General features: G+C 39.2%; 1 protein-coding gene across 1 annotated transcript in view; it reads right to left on the bottom strand.

Moving 5' to 3' along the window:
* Window positions 1-3564: 3564 nt before the first annotated feature.
* myo10l1 (myosin X, like 1) overlaps window positions 3565-21574 on the bottom strand; it is a 75339-nt gene continuing 57329 nt past the window's right edge. The window contains exons 22-39 of the mRNA XM_055213074.2: window positions 21030-21285; window positions 20146-20952; window positions 18799-18922; window positions 18440-18683; window positions 17596-17691; window positions 17415-17508; window positions 17273-17328; window positions 16892-17034; window positions 13456-13650; window positions 12062-12219; window positions 11051-11174; window positions 10652-10949; window positions 10352-10559; window positions 10101-10237; window positions 9890-10013; window positions 7187-7663; window positions 6674-6865; window positions 3565-4463 (exon numbers count right to left, since the gene is read on the bottom strand). Of these exons, the coding sequence (XP_055069049.2) occupies window positions 4359-4463; window positions 6674-6865; window positions 7187-7663; window positions 9890-10013; window positions 10101-10237; window positions 10352-10559; window positions 10652-10949; window positions 11051-11174; window positions 12062-12219; window positions 13456-13650; window positions 16892-17034; window positions 17273-17328; window positions 17415-17508; window positions 17596-17691; window positions 18440-18683; window positions 18799-18922; window positions 20146-20952; window positions 21030-21285 (3838 nt within the window). The 3' untranslated portion in view covers window positions 3565-4358. The remainder of the gene's footprint in view (window positions 4464-6673; window positions 6866-7186; window positions 7664-9889; window positions 10014-10100; window positions 10238-10351; window positions 10560-10651; window positions 10950-11050; window positions 11175-12061; window positions 12220-13455; window positions 13651-16891; window positions 17035-17272; window positions 17329-17414; window positions 17509-17595; window positions 17692-18439; window positions 18684-18798; window positions 18923-20145; window positions 20953-21029; window positions 21286-21574) is intronic.

The raw sequence follows: 21574 nt of genomic DNA, 5'->3' as shown, positions 1-21574 counted from the left end.
TGAAATCTCGCTGGATGAGCGCTTTTATCCTAATCCTACCTCAAAACCTAACCATAAACCCAACATTTAATGGGATATGTGTTGTTTCCAATTTAGCCAGACTCGCTGTTTTTATCCTAATCCTACTCCCAAGCCTAAACTCAACATCTCGCGAGATTTAAGCGTTAGCGGTATCTCAAAACACAATGCCAAAACAACAAAATACAATGACAACTCAAAACAAGTATCCAGATGAATTTATTAATAAAATGAAAGAGAAATGGCGTCCCCTGGTGTATGATAGCAAAAAAACAGGCAGCATAATTAAATTGTGAAACAATTGGTAAACAAATCATGAAACTTATATGACATTACACAAAAGCACAAAATAAATCACAACTTATTGATATATAATTGATTTTGTAACGCATTTTGTAAAGCCAGTTACAAAAGAAACATCTTCTCTCTCGGTATGTTTTAATAAGCACAATTATTAATTTTTTGTATAATTTATTGTACACGAACAATGACGTTGAGTAAATTACATTCAGGCCTTGTACTGGCTGCCTGCAGCTGAGCAAGGACCCCCGTGTGAATGTGTGAGAGAGACAGAACCAACCGTGCCATGTGTGTTTAATACTGATCTTTATGTGAAGTGTGTGCATGTGTGTGTCGTGTGTTAGTATATTTGTAGGGTGGAACTAGCATCTGATTCTTCTCGGCTGTTCTCTGTCAGTCATACTGTTTACTTGTTGATTGTGAGGTGACAGAAATGAGCACATCACCTGCTTCTAACACACATACACACACACAACATAAACACGTACACACTCTTTGTTACACCTCTTCACAAGAAATACTGTATATCAAATCATAACAGATAAATACACCAAACCCTCACCCCCTTCTAGATTTATATATTTTATAAATATGATCATAATTCACACTCGGAAATAGCCATACATCTAAACACTTTCTTCATAATAATCCCTTTCTCTTCTGTTTTTCAATAACTGGTAAATTCAGACATACACATTCACAAAATAATTGCATTACACTGACGAATATCATTTGCATATCAAACAGCAACATTTCACAGATACTATTGCAGGATTATACTCGCACAAAAAACAACTCATTCTGTGTAGTTCAAGAGTTAGATGATGTTTTTCTGTCTCGATATGTCCTCTGCCTGTTTCTCTGTGGCTGCTTGGCAACAGTCTGAAATGGGTAAGAACACCTACTGTATGAAGATCTACCATGACGAGAAACAATGTTGCTTTACAAAATGCCAAAAAAGCAAAATAATATTCACAATAAAAGATTGTAAACTTCAAAATGTGTGTCCGTATACGAGATGTTATTAAAAGTTTATGGTGATGTTTGTGGGGCAGGTTTGGTACAAAGCAGTTGATCCATCTGAGAAAACCGATATGCAAAACCTTTGCTGGTTGGTCAAGCTGGCCTTTAAAGTCCTCATGAAATGAAAATGAGAGTTGTGTGACTTTTAGTCTTTGTGCTAGATTTTAAAGGGCACATATTATTTTAAAGATGTAATAGAAGTCTCAGGTGTGCCTAGAAAGTTAAGTTTCAGCTTAAAATACCCCACAGATTATTTGTACATGCCCAAAAAAGTGCTGTTTTCATGTGTGTACCTTTAAATGCAAATGAGCTACAGCTCCTCATTCAGTGAGCGTTTTAGTTAAAAATAGATGTGATTCTTGTGAATACAGCCTGAGACAATAGTTTGATTAGACGCATTAGCGCTACAATGTGCTAACAAACAAACTTTTGGGTAAATTTAACCAGTCAGCAAGTGGCTATCGATGGGGCTTTATCAGTGTGACGTAACATTAAAAATAGAATCAAAACAGCATGTCTAATGTGGCATTCACACCAGATGCGGAAGAGGCGGCAAGCGCGAGGGATTATGTTAAAGGAATAGTCTACCCATTTTCAACATTAAAATATGTTATTACCTCAACCAAGAACCGTTGACACATCCCTCCACCATCCGTGCGCGTGCACGCAAGCGCCGGAGCGCGCCGCAACGCCTCGATAGCATTTAGCTTAGCCCCATTCATTCAATGGTACCATTTAGAGATAAAGTTAGAAGTGACCAAACACATCAACGTTTTTCCTATTTAAGACGAGTAGTTATACGAGCAAGTTTGGTGGTACAAAACAAAACGCAGCGCTTTTCTAAGCGGATTCAAGAGAGGAACTACACTTTATGGCGCAACAGCACCCTTGGAAGCACTTCGACCTGCCTGAAAAGTCCGCTTCCCTTCTCCCTCTCATAATGGGAGAGGGAGGGTGTTACTGCGCCGAGTCGAAGTACTCCCAAAAGTGCTATTACGCCATAAAATATAGTTCCTCTTTTAAATCCGCTTAGAAAAGCGATACGTTTTATTTTGTACCACCAAACTTGCTCGTGTAACTACTCGTCTTAAATAGGAAAAACGTTGATGTGTTTGGTCACCTCCAACTCCATCTCCAAACGGCACCATTGAATGAATGGGGCCAAGCCAAATGCCATCGAAGCGTCGCAGCGCGCTCCAGCGCTTACGTGCACGCACACAGATGATAGAGGGATGTATCAACAATTCTTAGTTAAGGTAATAACATATTTTAATATTGAAAATGAGTAGACTATTCCTTTAAGTCAATGCAAAGATGCGAATAGGCATCCTGCGGCACGGTACGTGCGAATGGCGCGAAACTGAGCGAATTGAGAGTTGCCGCGGGAAACGTGCGAGTTGAAAAATCTGAACTTTGGCGGATATTTGCGCCACGTTAACCAATCAGGAGCTTGCTCTAGTATTGACGTGATTACAGGGAGCAAGTGGAGTCGCAGAAGCCCCTCCCATGACGCAAATTTCATTGTGAATGTCTCAAATGACTAGAATTTCACGTGCGGCTTTCACGCGCGAATGAAACGAGAAAACTCAAAATTTTCAAGCGTCCAACTATGTGCGAATAGTGTGTTTTTGCTGCCTCTACCGCGGCTGGTGTGAACTGCTTTGGTTAAAAGGGGATTAATAAAGGAGTGGGTGGATTTTTTTCATTTATGTCCAAACACCTTGTAAATGTGGATTTTCATTATATATTCCCATTAATATTTACAAATAATTCATATCGAATGTTAAGATAATTCGCTTTAAGCAGAAAAATGCATTTAAAATGTTAAATTTTTTTTGTTTCGTGACAACACAGCAAAAATTTATTTTTTGTGCATATCATATATATTTTTTAAATATCGCTCCCCAAGACCACATGCCACAAAGTAGCAAATAATAGTTTGTAGCCTTTGCATTTCTCGCATGGACATACAGGCTTGGCACTGCTTTATATGATACTCAACCATAATCCAATCTCCGTTAACATTTCCGAAATACAACACCCAAGACAGTTTCTCTTTAACATTAAGTCAAGCTTTTAGGCCAATGTAGCACTCACTGGGACTGGGTATGCTTTTGTGCACTGGTACAGTAGAAGTTACACAAGCCTTGCATGACTGGCAAAATTACAGTAAAAAAGAAGAAAAATGGTGCATGTAAATACATTGACTCACTATCAAATGTAACAAGTTAGCATATTTATGTATAGACTCTGCCATTTAATACAAAACAAGACGTTTGTTGTTACATTGATAATGTGTGAATAGTCTCAAATGTGTGCACACGGTCAGTGCTTTAAGCGCTCTGTTTGCTGATTTCCACAAAATGCTGGCCACAGAGCAGGCACTCCAAATATACTGTGATCTGATTGGCTAACTGCCTGTACTCCAGAAGCTCCAAACGGCCATCCACAGTCATGGCTTTACTAACACTGTGCGTACCGAACCATACCCCCAAATCTGGTTCGTTTGACTAGTGTGATCGCTCCATACCTGGATGTGGTACGCTTAACCTTACGCTGGTGCGCTTGCAAAATGGCTCCATAGGTGAACCAGGAACTCTGTAATACATACTCTGTTCTTATACACAAACATGACATCCACACCTCAGGAAAACTACTGGTTAATGAAGATAAAGGTTGTTAACCGTTAAGTCGGAAACTGCACCATCAGAATTAAGGATAGTGAAAATGTCGTGAAACTAACCAGGTTTGGTTATTAGTTAGTGCTGGCAGTGGGGTGGGTGAGAACAGTGAGGCGTCATTGTGCTTGTAAAAGTAAAATCGGTCCAAATAAATACTAAATAGCTGGAGTGTGCTGTTGTATTAGAGACAGGTACGGCAAAGGGAGTTTAAGTTATAATCCTCATAGAGTTGAAATCTCTGCTGTCTCACTCTTCTGAATCCACGATCAGCCCTTTATTCCACCGTAAAGACACTATCATCCTCCTGGCTGCTTTAAGATCTCTGGTTGGTGTTGATCACCTCATCCAGGCACTGCTGTTGCTGGTGACAGACATGATACTGCAGCGCTTTTTAACTATCATGTTGATGTACGCCTTCATGATCTTTGTGATTTCACCCACCTTAAAGCACAAAATAAAACACAATGGTTAATCACTGTTATTAAAACAGCAGCTCATTTGCTATTCATGCAAATTAAACCAATTTGAATAATGATAAGACAATATGACACTTAGGTCACTATACTGTACATCTGTAAACTCTGTTAAAGGAATAGTCTACTCATTTTCAATATTAAAATATGTTATTACCTTAACTAGGTAGTAACTCTATCATCTGTGTGCGTGCACGTAAGCGCTGGAGCGCGCTGCGACGCTGCAACGCTTCGATAGCATTTAGCTTAGCCCCATTCATTCAATGGTACCATTTAGAGATAAAGTTAGAAGTGACCAAACACATCAACGTTTTTCCTATTTAAGACGAGTAGTTATACGAGCAAGTTTGGTGGTACAAAATAAAACGTATCGCTTTTCTAAGCGGATTTAAAAGAGGAGCTACATTTTATGAATGGGGCTAAGCTAAATGCTATCGAAGCGTCGCAGTGCGCTCCAGCGCTTACGTGCACACACACAGATGATAGAGGGATGTATCAACAATTCTTAGTTAAGGTAATAACATATATTAATATTGAAAATGAGTAGACTATTCCTTTAAGCTCAAAATATGAATATTTTTTCTCACATTTCGCATTTTAATATAAAATTATTCAGCTTGGGGAAGAAAGTCATATACAATCAAGATGACATAAGAGTAAATTATGAATTTTGATAATTGTAGGGTGGTGGTGTTCACACACTGCTAACACACATTTATGTCCAAACACCTTGTAAAACTGGATTTTGCATAATAGGTGCCCTTTAACAAGGTCCTAATGTATACCATTTAGGTACAGATACATTCGGAACGAATATGCAAATTTGAGGTACTAATCGAGGGGCAACCTTCTGATCTCTCTGATGAAGCCATTACGGAAGTGACTTAACTCTTTCCCCGCCATTGATGAGTTAACTCGTCAATTAAGAAAAAACGCTTCCCTGCAAATGATGAGTATTTCCAGAAATCCGTAATACCGCTATTATACACCAAGTGTAACTTATAAACCCATAAGTATCGCCCCAAGGCAAACAGCTGTACGTTCGTGTATGTTTTTAAGGATTGCTCTGAATCTGATATCTATTAAAGGCTCTCTAAGCGAATAATGTGCGACGTCAATTCCTGTTGATGTTTGAACTGTTTTCAAACAAACGGAGCATAGCTAACGCCTCCCCCTCCCTCTCCCGTCCGTGCTTTCATGAACGCGCCAAACCCCCACCCCCAAATCCTTCTTGTCGTTTATTGGCTGGAACACTTTGTTATGTTTTGTTGTGCTAGGTTTGGCCACTATGTTGATATTGCCGTTTGTCGAGCCTGAGCTGTCTACATAGATCGTGTTTTTTACAGTTTGATCAGCGGACAGGCTGCAAGCAGATAGTGAGGAGATGTTTGCTGTATGTAACAAAAAATGTTTTATGGTCTAAAACGCGTCAATTCGCTTAGAGCGCCTTTAAAAGTCACAAAAATTGAATTATCTCAGCTTTTTGCTCAAAATTTGGTGTTCTTGAAGAAACCTACCCATATTTGAGAGATAATAAAAAGAGAACTAATGATGGAACTTTTGTGAAAATCATGAAAAATGCTGGCGCTGGCTGGCAACTTAAAAAAAAAACGCTGGTGGGGAAAGAGTTAAACTGCAATTCATCGACTGGCCACTAGAGGCTGGCTCCAAAAGGGAGTCAATTCCCATAGACCGCCATGTTAAAATGGCCAGCCTTAAAGCAAAAAATATGTTTACAGCCTGGTACAAAATGTGTTTTTGGTCTATATAGCTATATAGCCCTTCATGACAACTGTGAGGTGGGTGAATTTTTTTATAACTCATCCGTTTAAATTATATTAAGCTTTAAAGTTCTGCATAATTAAGGGCGTTGCCACTTGAGTTACAGGCGAACTGAGTTCAGCAATCAGCCACTTCAGCTTCACCCACGTCCCACCTTTTTACCCATTTTTGGTTTTCCGCGAGTGATGTGCGGTGACACGATGCCAAGATGGCGACGGGAAGCCCCGTCAACTATTGGCTTCAAAAAAACCTATAGGTGACGTCACAGACACTACATCCATATTTTTTACAGTCTATGGTTCTAATATGAACTCTTTAGGTGCAACGGTGTACTTTCTTGACAGCTAGGGACCATTTTTGACAATTTTTTCAAAAGTGTATGTTGTCGTCGGTTACCTGAGGCGTTTCGAAGAACATCTCTCTTTCATCAACGATGATTTTGTATGTGCTGGGCTGAGGTGCTCCGAAGAAAACGATGTGCTCGTACTGGAAAGTCTCAAGTGGCTTGGGATCGCCACGTTTGTACACCGAGACGTTTTCAGCACTTACACCCAACCACAGGTCATGAGGAAAGCCCCCCTCCTTACACTCCACATAGACACATGAGAACACACATACACAATTTATAATGCTGATTATTGACACTAGATTAATGCCAAGACTTAACATTGCATTTCCAACAAAATGCTACAGTAATATTATGCAAACTCATGTTTATTAACCAGTCTTGATGCTCAGTGTAAGGCTGGGTGATATTTATTCCTATCAAAATAATTTTGGGGTGAATGATGATATTCGATAAATATCTCTGTGTATTCTAATAAGTGGAATACATTTTAACATGCAAGTCAAAGCCTCGTGTGAGATGTTACAGTAACTGAGTCTGGGTCTTAAAAAAATCATCAGCACCTCCACATCAAACAGTGTTGATCCATATCCCGGCCACTCTTTGATGATGGTCATGTAACTGAGCATGGCCTGGTGTTGAGGCATCCCCTGCAGACGACTCCATTTCTCCAACACGCTTGTGAGAGTGGCCGACATCTCTTCCTTCACAAACATCTCCAGCATCTGTTCCTCCTCCACACGCTGTTTCTTCGTCGACCCGGTCTTTAAGCTGCGTCTCAGGGTTCCATCCAGGAAGTTGGGCTTACGTCTTTCTAAAGTATGACTTCCTGGGCCTAAGATACCAGCCTGTGCGCCAGCGACTCCTGCTTTAGTGGACTGAAAGATCCGCGCTCGGAGACGCCCGACCGGGTACACGCTACTTAGGCTCCAGGGTGTACGGGCCACATCGCCGTGGATGTACTGTAAGCGCAGGGCCGCCAAGTGCTGGAGGGTCTCCTCAGAGGCGGGAAAATGACCACTGATGAGACTCTCGTGGGCCTTAAAAAATTGTGAAAAAAGAGAGAGAGAATGTAAGATAGAGAGGCAGCATGGGCAATGAAAATAAAATAGACTATTACTACGAGTTATCAATTAAGAGAAAAAAAATGCATAAAAAAGTGTTCCTGATGAATTTTTTTGTTAATCGGCAATACCGCAGATATCCACTACTATCCCCAATTTATGAAGAAACTGAAGCCAAAATGTTTTTTTACTAATTTTAAACTATGTATATGTTTTGATACTCATTCTGAATCTGATCTCTAAAAAATTCCTTCACAAAAATGCAATTATTTCAGCTTTTTTCTAAAAATATATTAAGAATAAATACCCATATTTAAGAGTTTATAAGCAGAGAAAAAATATAGAGAGGATGAAATGTCTTTTTCCCCATTTTGTTTGTTTGTTTGTTTATTGTTTGTTTGAAAGCAGAGCATCTGTTCGTTCATTTGATATATTTGTATGTTTATAAATATGTTTATATTTTTAATAGAAAATTTCCTGGAAGGCATTTTTTGAAACTGGTGGGCAACTTTTCGTAAAATGGCTGGCGGGGAATGAGTTCATAACAAACTTTCAAATAAATTAGACAGGTAAGACATAATCACACTTACAGTAAAACAATATCATAGTGGATATTTGTTTAAATAGTAAGAATGCTGATTGAAAATTTAATTAATATTTAATTTACATTTATGTGTTTGGCAGACACTTTTATCCAAAGTGACTTACAGCGCATTCAATCAATACTTTTTAATCCGTTTGTGTGTTATTTGAAAATTGAACCTTATCCGTTGAGCTACAGGAACACTTCACTGTAATATTATTAATGTAATGTTGTTTTATAGTTAGTTTAAACAAATATATTACTATATAGTTTAACGTATATCTTTAAGCTGCGTTTCCATTAAAGATTTGCACAAAACTTTAGTTATTATTTTCTAAATGTCGACAAAAAAACTATTGCGAAATGATGCCACTTCCATTATGTGACTAAAACATACAAACCAGACATACCATGCAATAAATGCGAAAACAATGGTTTCCATTGCAGTTTTGTGATATATTCCTTTTTGAATTGCCTGGAAAACCACCTCACCCGAGTGTATAATCTTTTTTGCGATGTATGGGAGTTAATGCGAAATAGCCGTGTTTCCATTGAGCGTTTTTCAATTCGCTATTTCAATTCGCTATTTCAATTTGCGCAATTAAGAAGGTAACGGAACCGTAGCTACTGTTGCTTTACAAAATTTTTCAATTTGTGACATGACCACTTGTGATGCCACATGAAGTCGAACACACCTCGTCTGTCTTGTCCTCCAACCAAACATACCGCACCATTTTTAAAGAATGACAATGTGACTTTTACGCATTTCTAGTGAACTGTAAATGCAGTTTGCATTGCAGTTTTTCAAAAATATTCCTTTTCAGAGTTGCCTTTCAAAGTCACCCAAGCCTAAAAACTTTTTAGCAATATGAGAGTTTGTGAAATTGCCATGTTTCCATTTGCCGCATTTACAATTAGCTTTTTCTATTTGCGCAATTTGAAGGATAATAAACGTAGCTACTCTTGCTTTAAAACATTTTTTAATTAAAATGTAATTTTAAAAGAATGATCATGTTACTTACGCACGTCAGGTGACCTGTAAATGCGAAAACAATGGTTTCCATTGCAGTTTTGTGATATATTCCTTTTTCGAATTACCTGGAAAACCACCTCACCCGAGTGTATAATCTTTTCATGCGAAATAGCCGTGTTTCCATTGAGCGTTTTTCAATTCGCTATTTCAATTCGCTATTTCAATTTGCGCAATTTAGAAGGTAACGGAACCGTAGCTACTGTTGCTTTACAAAATTTTTCAATTTGTGACATGACCACTTGTGATGCCACATGAAGTCGAACACACCTCGTCTGTCTTGTCCTCCAACCAAACATACCGCACCATTTTTAAAGAATGACAATGTGACTTTTACGCATTGCAGTTTTTCAAAATATTCCTTTTTAGAGTTGCCTTTCAGAGTCACCCAAGCGTAAAAACTTTTTAGCAATAAATGAGTTTGCAAAATTGCCATGTTTCCATTTGCCGCATTTACAATTAGCTTTTTCTATTTGCGCAATTTGAAAGATAATAAACGCAGCTACTCTTGTTTTAACAACATTTTTTAATTAAAATGTAATTTTAATAATGCTTTGATTGTTAAACTAAATATACTTTTGCTGTTCACCTGCTCAAACATGAAGGCAAATTCTACTCCCTCTTTAGGCATGCTTTCAACATCCAGGAAACAATAGAGCTTGAAATACAGCCTCCAGGGACCATCCTCTTCCTCTTCCTCACCACCTGCCAACCTAAGTGACCACAGCAGCGACGTCTCATTAAAATATAATTAAATTGCAAATGCCATCCTTTTTTTTTGATAAATTGTCATGGTTTACCTCTCAAACTTGGCAAGAACATCTGCCACAATGACTCTGCTCTCCATGGCCCGACTTGCCACCTTGTTGTGCTCAAATAGTGAGAACATGTTTCTGCTGTTTTCCATTGCCAGACCACGAATCAGTTTCTCCACCACCTTGATACGGTACCATTTAAAATCTAAGGTTAACTGTGCTGTGTCATTTACAAAGCAAAAAAAAGCAATGCACAAAGAGAAGAGGTTTGGTCAGCAATACAACCGACATCTCACCTCTCCAGCTGTTGTGTGCGAGTTGATGGATATCTTGCACGATCCACCTCCATGGCAATATACAGTAGTTGTCATTTCCTGCCTGATCAGCAGGGCGGCGATCTCTTCCTGAGAGGGCACATACTCCCTGGTCTTTGTCTTCTTCAGTGACTCACCAATGAAGTGTGCATACTTCTCTATCTCTGTGCCAGCGTAGCGCTCCCTTACCCTAAAATATTTTTACAAGAGAGGCCAAAAATGAAAGGGGTGACCCACAAAATGGAATTATTTTAGAAAAAGAGCAGCGTGCTTCTCAATTACCTTTTTAGGTGGAATCGGAGGTATCGCAGGATGGCACGGCTAGGCAGGAAGGTACAGCTCATGCAGGTGAGAAGGTGCCAGTGGGCGCGGTTCCCCGGACTGTTGGGTTGGGGGACGTGATTGGTCTGTTTGATCAGCTGACAGTACACCTCGTCTCTCAGTAGCCGCAGGTCGTGGCAGGTCTGCAGGATGCCCTGGATGATGGCGACGGGGTCTGAGACTATCTCCATCTCCTGAAGCGAGTTGAAGATCTTCACTGCCTCATCCTGCAGGCTTCCGTATCCCTTCTCCTTTTGCACTTTGGAGAGAAGAATCGAATGTCAGTGAAATGTGAGAAAATGTCAAGAAAAGGATACAAATACATGTAAAGTTTACCTGATGAAGCTGAGATAGACTTACAAGGTTCGCTGACCTCTCCGTAGGGCAAAGGCAGGAGAGGTGAATGCAAGGGATGCTGGGTATATCTGAGGATGGGGTTTCGACGGTACATTTGTTCAACAGCCTCAGAGTTCACACTGTTCTCCTGCAAGTGTCAAACATTAAGATGGTCATAATAAGGCTTTCCTGTAGCTCAACTCGTGGGGCAAGGTGCTTACAACAGGTAATAAGTTAAATTCCCAGGAAATGCACATAACAAAACATGAAAGCTAAAAATAGCTTCATTAGCTTTAACTCTTTAAAGAGACAACGCTTCCCTGTCAATGACGGGTGTTAACGGCAATCCAGATTTTCGTTATTATCCACTAGGTGGCGCTCTTACACAACTTAAAAAACACTGAAGTATCCATGGATACAAAAACAGTAAAAACTCCATATATGTTTTGATCGTCGCTCTGAATCTGATCTCTAACAAAAATCCTTTACAAAAATGCAAATTTTTTAAGAAACCTACCCATGTTTACTTCCCCAACCTACCCACCTAACATACCCAGGTGATAAAAAGAGAACAAATGAAGATAGGATGAAAAGTTTTTTGTTTGTTTGAAAGCAGAGGGTCGGTTTTTACATTTGATATTTTGTATGTTCATATATTTGGAGAACAGCATTTTCTGGAAGGCATTAAACTTTTGTGAAAATTATTAAAAATGTTAGCGCTGGCTGGCAGCTTTAAAGGGATAGTTCGGCCAAAAATTATATTAAACCAATGATTTACTCACCCCCAAGCCGTCCGAGATGTCCATCAGTTTTCAGACAAACACATTTTCATTTATTTTAGAAAATAAATGCACATTTTTTTGGACCCTGTAACTTTACATTTGAACAACTAAAAGATCTAAGACATTTTATAAAATGATAGATATATGCTTGGGGGTGAGTAAATCATGGGTTTAATGTCATTTTTGGCCGAACTATCCCTTTAAGAAAAAACCCCACTGACGTGGAAAGAGTTAACAGTCCAAGTATCTTTACCTTGATGTCTCTTATGAGCTGTTGGGTGGGTGTTTCAATGGGTGCTTTATTGTCAATGACACCCTGGATGGCAGATACCCAGCGCATTGCATCATTGAGCATCTTGGTGTACAGACGATAAGAATGTTTACGACCATGAACTATGATGTTCCAGTAACCTGCAATCCAGATCAGCATGATACATGAAGTAAACCAAGTTCATGGGAGATTATATACAGTAATTGCAGGTACATTTGGTGTCCAAATTCATTATCTTTTCTGCTTTTTAAATGGTTATATTTTTAAATATTTGGGACGCATTGTTGTCAATCGCAAAATGCTACAGGTTATTCATTATAATATTTTTGTAAATGGGTCTTATATAGCTGAAAATCATGATTTCCTGTTGTCCGAGTTAGTCAGTGTCAACTCTGTTACTGTCAATCTCTGTTACCAAGGAAAACCCAATTCACACAGCACTTTGGTCACAAAACATTTCCGTAAAATTGGCACAATTTACGTCCTGTAAACATTCTGGGATCGCTCCCATAAAGAACACGTAGTAACATTGCTGTAACTTTCACAAAAAGCATTCTGTGTGAACAAGATGCAGAAACAATGCCGTAAGAGGCGTGCCGTAGTGAAGACTGTGGAAAAAAGCTCCTAAATATGTCACATGACTTTACGGGATCTTTACGGAAAATCATTGGCAGTGTGAATGAACCAAAAATCAAATGATCCCGGACAAATCCCGAACACGTTTTCTGTGTATTTTCCATAATCTCTGTGTAAAAAAGGGCTGTAGAGTAACAGTGTTGACAGTCATGCATGTGTGTGTGTGAGAGTGCGTTTTTCTCTGTGTATGACTGACAGTTCTGTTACATACTGTCAACTCTGTTACTCTCCAATGGTAACAGAGTTGGACGGTAACAGAATTGACACTGACTAACTTGGACAACAGGAAATCATGATTTTCAGCTATATAAGGGGCGTTTACAGAAAATATTACATTTTTATGAGCTGTAGCATCTTGTGATCCATGACAAAGAGTACCAACCCTACTGAAAAAACCAGCTAAAACCAGCATAAGCTGGTAGCTGGTTTTAGCTGGTTTTAGCTGGTTTAAGGTGGTTTACGCTGGTCCTCCCAGCCTTACAAAGCTGGTCATACTGGTGGGCCAGCTGGTATTCCAGCATGACCAGCTAAGTCCAGCTAGACCAGCTTAAAATGTGACCAAAACACAGCTAGACCAGCTTGCTACACCAGCAAAACCAGCTTCCTACACCAGCGAAACCAGCTAAAATCAAGCTGGGGACCAGCTGAGGCCGGCTCGCCAGCTTGTGCTGGTCTTGGCTGGATTTTTCAGTAGGGAAATGATAAAAAAATAACCATATATAATAGTTTTTGCTGGTCACCTGTCTCTTTAAACTTTTTCTCCTCGGGCTGGACCACAGAGCACAAGCTGTTCAGAACCAGAGTGCCCATTTTGCATGCGTTGCGTTCAGATGACTTGAAGTAGTCCAGAGAGTTGTTGGTTAAGACGAACCAGCGTTTCTTCAGTTTAAGAGCAGAACTCTTGGCCCCAGACTTCATCTCTTTGTGCAGCCAACCTGAATAAAACACAAACAAACATACATACAATAGCCTACATAGAGGTTTTGCTTAACCTTTAGGTAGGGGCAACATGATAACACTGTATATGTAAATATTAGGGCATAAAAGGTACCCCGGTTATAAACATATGTATGGTTTATTAGATTAAAACTGGGATTGGCAATATGAATGTAAAATTAAAAACAGTACAAATGTCATAGTTTTAATAAACTTGAAAAAAAATGTAATCGGAGGCTGCCATTTTGTTTTTCGTCACTATACATTAAGGTGATCATAAGTCCCCATTTTTCTGGGGACAGTCATATTTTTGGGTGTTCTGTCCCTAACTGGATCCGGCCCCGGAAATGTCCCCGTTTTACAGCACGTCCAAAACAACCAGCAAATACACTGAAAAAGACTGATCAACATTTATGCTGCGTTTACACCAGCCGCGGTAGAGGCGTAAAGCACGAGTGATTTCAATGTTAAGTCAATGTGAAAACGCGCGTCTGGAGGTCTCACGACGCGGAAGATGCGATTCCGCCTCATTTGCGTGTCTAGTTCGGACCTCACTTTGAAGAGTGTCAGTGAGGACATCGGGCAACCTGGTAAGTTGTAAATACACATTTCACTTTTGAGTCACGTGACGTTTATCGACCCGTGACATTTATTTTCCCCCATAGTAAGGTTACCAAATACAAACCGGTAACTCAAAAAAATGCAATCAACATCAGCCATACTGCAAACAGACAACCGCAAAGCACTTGCCCCTCCCACAAAAAGCGAATTTTGCCTCTGACGCGCATCAAATGCTTGCTTTTTCAGCGCGTCTACTTAGCTCTAGACGCGCGAATGCATTCGAACTGTTCAAGCGGCAAACCCTGCGCGGTAGACGCAATTTTGACGCCTGAAACGCGGTTGATTTAAACGCAGCATTAGAGTTTGGAGTACCAGACCAGAGCAATCATGTAATAATTATTTTCACTGATTACTTGGTTGCACCACTGCTTAGCAAAGAAGAATTTACTGCACATGAGAAAGCGTCATGAAGTTATCATCCATCAAGTCAAAGTTATCGGTGGTTAAGGTACTAACTACTCATGTTAAATTAAAGTAATAAACCAATGAAGTGAACTGATCACAGCATGGTACTGAGCATTTGTTTTGTATAGGCTAAATATGTTTACATTTTGCATAATTCCTTCTGTCAAAGAGTATAGAAGCACAAGAGGGGAAACTCTCATTCGTTTTCGGCAACAGTCACTAGGGGGCGCTTCAGTAGCGTGGCCGCCATTTTGGAATGAAAATTCTCACAGCCAATTCATTCTCAATTCATTCTCAGCGAATCTCACAGCCAAATCAGAAGCGCAATAGTAAGTTTTTTGAATTAAAATTTTGTTCACTTGCTACACCTACACGAAATGCTGTATTGTCTTGTATGTATGTGTTGTGTTGTTGTTGTTATCAGTTGTGGAATCCAATCATTAAATAGATACACATTTGAGGTAGTTTTTTCTTGCTTTATTATGTAATTCTATTTTATGCTACTTTACACATTTACTTTTATTATTAGTTACCAACTCCACTAGGTATGAAATATACTTTGTACATATTAATCCCCTGGATCCCGATACAAACATGATAATCTTATACATGCATTGCTCTGTCTGTTATCCTATAATTGCCACTTTTGGACGGTGGCTGTTTTTTTTTACTTAATCCATTTCGAGCAATTCTAATGTATATTTGTGTATATGTGTATGTATATGGAGCCAAAATATTATGTGTGGATGAGTTTATGTCGGTATGTATGTATGTAGCCTATATAAAAGTGGAAGACTTGTCTAAATATCTGAAAATAAGCTGTAAAAAGGGATTGATGATCACTGGTCTGATTGTATGTTATTCTGTGTTATCTTTTAATGTACAAAGTATCTGATATTGCCATTACTTCTAGTTGACTCCCGAGTCGCTCTCATTCCTAAATGGCGGATTCGTAGGGCTGCTGCTGGGCGCTGGTGTTGCAATGGAACGTTCTATTGAGTTTCCCCTCTTGTGCTTCTATACTCTTTGCTTCTGTTCATCACGTTCACAATGCTATGAAATCAGCTAAAGTAACTTTGATGAGATATGTCATATCTGTGCATTGTATAAAGATTTACATTTAGGCAACAGAAATCGTTTAATTAATTGAATTAGAAACACTGCAAAAAATTACTTTCTTACTTAGTACTTTTGTCTTGAAAATGCATCTTGATTTAAGAATTTTTAGATATTTGTACTGAAAACAAGACAGAAAAACCTAGTAAGTCATTTTTTTGCAGTGAACCAACAACACTAAAGAGACAAAAACATTCCTCATTTTTTAATTCATAGATATCAACAAATGAGATTTTAATGATATTTTGACCATTGAACTAGGAAATGTCCCCGGTTTTCATTTTACAAATCATGGTCACCTTACTATACATGACGTCAAATGGTTGCAATAAAACCCGTTCTATTAACGCTACAGTGAGGTAATTGTGATAAACAAGTCTTCAATCCGTACAGATTTGGGCATTTGGAAAGACACATGACTTCACCTCTGTGTATTTTATCACACTTCTTCAAATTGCATGGTAATTTGCCTACAATATAAAACACATAATAGAATAAAAAACAAGTCATGGCCCCTTTTCAAAAGAAAATATAAAATGTGAAATACATACAAAATTTGCAACATGTTCCCACCCTCGTAACGCGTCTCAAAATCATAGAAGATGTATTTCTCGCTCGGTGTCTCGAGCCTTAAGGCTGTATAAAACACTGATGAGCCCCATCGGGTATCAATGTCATGCTGCAATGGACGGATGTGTCTGCTGCACATTTGTGCGGTTTTGGGTCAGAACCGCTGACGTAATAGCGTAGATTACATCTAGGGCAGTATTTGTTTAGATCACACTGTGCAAACTGCTGACTCAGTGGAGGCTGTATAATATTTCACAAAAACCATTACGCGTCAGCAATCTCAGAATGTGAAACCTAATGGCGGCCTCTATAGGATAAAATGAGTATTACATGTTGGGGTTTTTTGAAGTAATGAAAATATTTAATGTTTCGATCAATGAATTTTAGTAGTTGAAGGCAAATATAAAGTATTAAAGCATAAAAGTCTTAATAGCTGGGGTACCTTTTAAGAAGTTTAAAAGTTGTAGCACAAAAACAGATAATAATGTCCACCTTAAATGCTTACTATGGTTTAAAGTAAAAGCCCACCTCTGACCAGGAACTCCTGTCCATCACTCTTGGATTCTCCTTTGGGTTTCTGCAACAGACTGATCCAGTGATGCATCTCCTCCGGCAGGTCTGAGTTACAGTGAATCACACGATTGGCCGTGATGATCACAAATGAATTAGGTCTAATGGGGAGAAAACATTATTTTTACACCAGAGATAAAATGATAACATTAACATTAGACACTGTAATACATTAGATGCTTATTACTGTAGCATTCCAGAGATTGCAGGAACTGCAAAAATATCTCTATTGGTCAGCCATAAACTAACCCATATTACACAGTATTTTCACTTTTACAACCTACAGATGTCATTTCATAGCCAGTGTTTACGGATAAACTCTGTAAAACACAATCTCACCTGTCGGGATTATCTGAAGCACACACCGAATCTATCAGTCCAACATCCAATGTGCCCTGAGAGAGAAAAAACAGATCAGATTTTGTCATAAGCATATGAGTTTTTACCATGAAAGCTTTACATGGAGGATGAGAACACAGACCACGGCGTTCTTCGGGTTGGCCTGTTCGTGAGACATCTCCAGCAGCTGCTCTGGTGAGGCGGTGGCGACCCGACTCAACACGTTAAACCAGCCGCTAAATGTAAAAGAGCGAACAGTTATAGTGACGATATGAAAATAACAGATTTGTTCCTCAGGCATGGAGTTGATAATGTCGGCATACCTGGCGTCCTCTGGCGACTCGGCAAACACCTGGTACGTTCTTTCATCTGTCACGATGTTCAGAGCGTTTTCCTTCTCATGATTATCCACGATCTCTCTGGAAATAGAGCAAACAAATTCTTTAGTTACAGATAACAGTTCAGAAAAAAACAACTTGTAGAGCATGCAAGTTAAATGGCAGATAATGTGTGTTGGTATTGTGTGAACACAGCAACGTTATGATGAAAAAATACACCCTCTACCTCTTTTTTAATTGTCTCATTAGACATGCTGTTTTGATATTCTTGTTAATGTGATGTCACACTGATAAAGTCCCGCCTACAGCCACTGACTGATTGGTTAATTTTACCCCAAATATTTTCGAAATATGTTTGTTAAGCGCTAATACAGCTAAATATACTATTGTCTCAGACTGTATTCACAAGAATCAGATCTATTCTAACAAAAATAAAAACTTACTGTGTGTTGGTAAGGGAGTATTTAAAGGTACACACATGAAAACAGCGCTTTTTTGCATTTTGGACAAACTTTAATAAATGTTCTGTAGGGATAAAACTTTATAGACACGATCTAGGCACACCTGAGACTTAAATCGCATCTTGTAAAAATTGGGATAATAGGTGCCCTTTAAAGATCTGTGCTCTGTATTGAAAGGTTGAAGGTTTAAATCACCAAAGAAATCCCCAAAAACAGTATAAACACAAAAAGCCAAAATAAATTAATTTCATTGTAACAATTTAAACATAACGGCACAGTAACGCATACAACATAATTTCATACACACATTATAAAAAACTGCCACCCAATAATATCACAATACTGTGTTGTATTCCACAAATTCATACTTGGCAAAGCGGATGTCGATGGTCCCTTTCAGCTTCTCTTCACTGTCATTATCGTAATACATGAGTTTGGTGTCACGCAGGACGAACCAACGCATTTTCCAGTTCCTGCGGGAGAGCGTGGACAAACCTCCACCCTTCTTATACAGCCAGCCCGACTTTAGAGACTCCTGCTTGGAACGAAACCACATGAAGGTTTCGTCCTTCAGAACGCACCAACGCCTGCGCCACGGGATCATCAGACCGGCTGTGGAGAGAATGTAAACATGATGTTTCTTCATAATGAATGTAACAAACACAATACTTCCTAAAATCCCATGATGTTCAGGGGTAAGTGATGATGTCATCACGCGATTTCTTGCCTTTCATGTAAAGGTAACTGTGGAAATATGGAGGTCCGTTCCCATTCAAGATGTTGACTCTACCATTAGACACCTCCTCGTCTGTGTCCGCACCCCCGTCATGATCTTCATCACTGTCGGCATACTGGGACAGACACAGAAAGGACGAATGGTCAAAATAGGATTTAAAATCTAATTTGAACACTGCACAAAATGATTTTCAAGAAAAAAAATTCTTAGTGTTTTTGTCTTGTTTTCAGTAAAAACATCTAAAAGTTCCCAAATCAAGATGCTCCTTCTTAATGAGCAAAACGACCCAAGAAAACAAGTCTAGTTTTAAGACCAAAAATATCAAATCCAAGTGATTTTGTGCACAAAACAAGCAAAATTTTGTCTTGTTTTCAGTAAAAATATCTAAAAATTCTTAAATTAAGATGCTTTTTTCTTGATGAGCGGAACAACCCAAGAATATAGGTCTAGTTTGGACCAAGAATGTCGAGTTTAAGTGATTTTGTGTATAAAACAAGCAAAATAATCTGCCAATTGGGTAAGCACATTTTTCTTTAATTTTTCTTGAATTTAGTGTTTAAGAAATATTTTCAAGATTTTTTTGCTTACCCCATTAGCAGATTTTTTTTTGCTTGTTTTATGCACAGAATCGTTCAAATTTGATACTTTTGGTCCAAAAACTAAACTTATTTTCTTGGGTCATTTTGCTCAACAAGAAAAAGCATCTTAATTTAAGAATTTTTAGATATTTTTACTGACAACCAGACAAAAATACTAAGAATTTTTTTCTTGAAAATCATTTTATGCAGTGTTGATGAGCAAAATGATAAGATGATAAGATAAGAAAATAAGTCTAGTTTTTAGACATAAAAATATACAATTTCAGTGAATTTGTGCTTGAAACAAGCAACAATGTCTGCCAATGGGGCGAGAACATTTAGCTTGAATGAAGTGTTTAAGAAAAAAAATCTTATTTTAAGATTTTTTTTCTCATCCCATTGGCAGATATTTTTTTGTTTGTTTGTTTTAAGCACAAATTCACTTAAATTGTATATTATTTTTTGTCTAAAAACTAGACTTATTTTTTAAGGTCATTTTGCTCATCAAGAAAAAGCATCATAATTTAAGAATTTTTATATTTTCTACTGAAAGCAAGACAAAAATAGTAATTAAGAAAGTCATTTTTTGCAGTGTAAAAAACATTGATTTCTCATGCCAAAGCTTGTCACAAGATGTAGCAAACTATTCCTTTAACATAGACAAGTATGTTTATTAAACTTTTATGGTTCCACAAACTATATCAGCATATGGGTTGAAAACATAAAGGTGAACAGGTTTTCAGGACCATTGCCAACTCACTGAATCTGAACTACGGTTGTAGGACTCCTGGCTTGCGTTGGTGCAGGTAGATTTGCGTGCGTGTTCTGCGTCCGTCGCCGCAGTGCTGCTCTGTCCATCCTCCAGCTCATCCTGGTCATAGTCCGACTCGCCATCACCTGTCTCAACCTGGCTATAGATGGGTTCCTCTGTGTCCGGTAGAGATTCGGCTGCGGTCAACTTGCTGGTGCGATCCACGTCCTCTGCCTCCTTTTTTGCCTCATCAACTGTTTTTGACTCAGCAGGCTTTGGAGCTTCCTGTTTGGTTTCACCAGGGAGTGGGGGAGGAGGTGGTGGAGGAGGAGGCGGAGGTGGTGGAGGAGGTGGGGGAGGAGCCCCAGGTGGAAGGTTGGGAGCGGACGGTGCTACCATGCCCTCGGCAAAGTCAGGAGGCGGAGGCGGCAGAGTAGCTAAGATCTCCTGATCTACAGGACCTTCTATTGGAGGAGGGAACTCCTGGAGTGGAATGCACTCTTCCTCGGCATGGAAGCCTTCATCTACCTCTTCCTCAGTGGTGGTTGTCGGTCTGGAGGTGGATTGTTTAGGTTCACCAGGGATGACCTCTGGACCTCCGGTGTCTAGCAGTTCGAGGAATTCCGTGGCCGCACGCGATGCCTGCTTTTTTTGACGCAAGGCCTCAGCATCACGACGTAAACAAAGTTCCTGTCTTGATGTCTCACACAGCATGGACACGCCGTCTTCTCGTTGCTTCTGTAGACGTTCGATCTCTCTCTCCAAACGCAGGATCTCCTCCATCTGCCGGGTTTCCTCCTCTGTAGATTGTGGAGACTGAGAAAGAGAGAGGGTGAGGCGGGGTTTATAATACTGTTAATAATTGTTACATTAAACACTAGGACTTGTCTTACCTGTGCTGTTTCTTTCTCTCCCTCCTTCGCATTGGTTTTCTTCTCATCTTCTTCCTTCTTTTTCTTCTCCTCATCCTCTCTCTTCTTCTTCTCCTCTCGTAGTTTGCGACAGACTCCTCGGGCCACCTGCCCTCGTCTGTGTTTCTGAAGGACCACTGCGGCTGAACGTTTTCGTAGAAACCGCCGCCGATAGAAATGAGCGCGATAGTTCTTCTGAATTGTCATTATGCTGGCCCGAGCCTTCTTAAAGTTCTTTCTGTAGTGAGGCCATAGAGTACAAGTGGCTTTAGAAAACATGACATGATCGGAGGCATGTAAATTTGGTTTCTAGTCTACCGTGGTGTCATGCTCCTTAGCTCCACCAATACCGAAATCACATTGGCTGTAATTGTTTCATGTGTAAACAAAGATGAAAAATACTTGGTGCAGATAATTTATCACAGCTGATTATGACAGTACTAGAATAAGTTACCGTATTAAGTTAAAAGCTAAAATATGTTATCTGACACAAAAGTTGTTTATTCTGCCACAACCTTAAAGGTCCC

This window comes from Misgurnus anguillicaudatus, chromosome 8 (assembly GCF_027580225.2).
Source record: "Misgurnus anguillicaudatus chromosome 8, ASM2758022v2, whole genome shotgun sequence".
NCBI lineage: Eukaryota > Metazoa > Chordata > Actinopteri > Cypriniformes > Cobitidae > Misgurnus > Misgurnus anguillicaudatus.
Note: the sequence above shows the minus strand (reverse complement) of the source record. Positions and strands in the feature narration are given on the sequence as shown.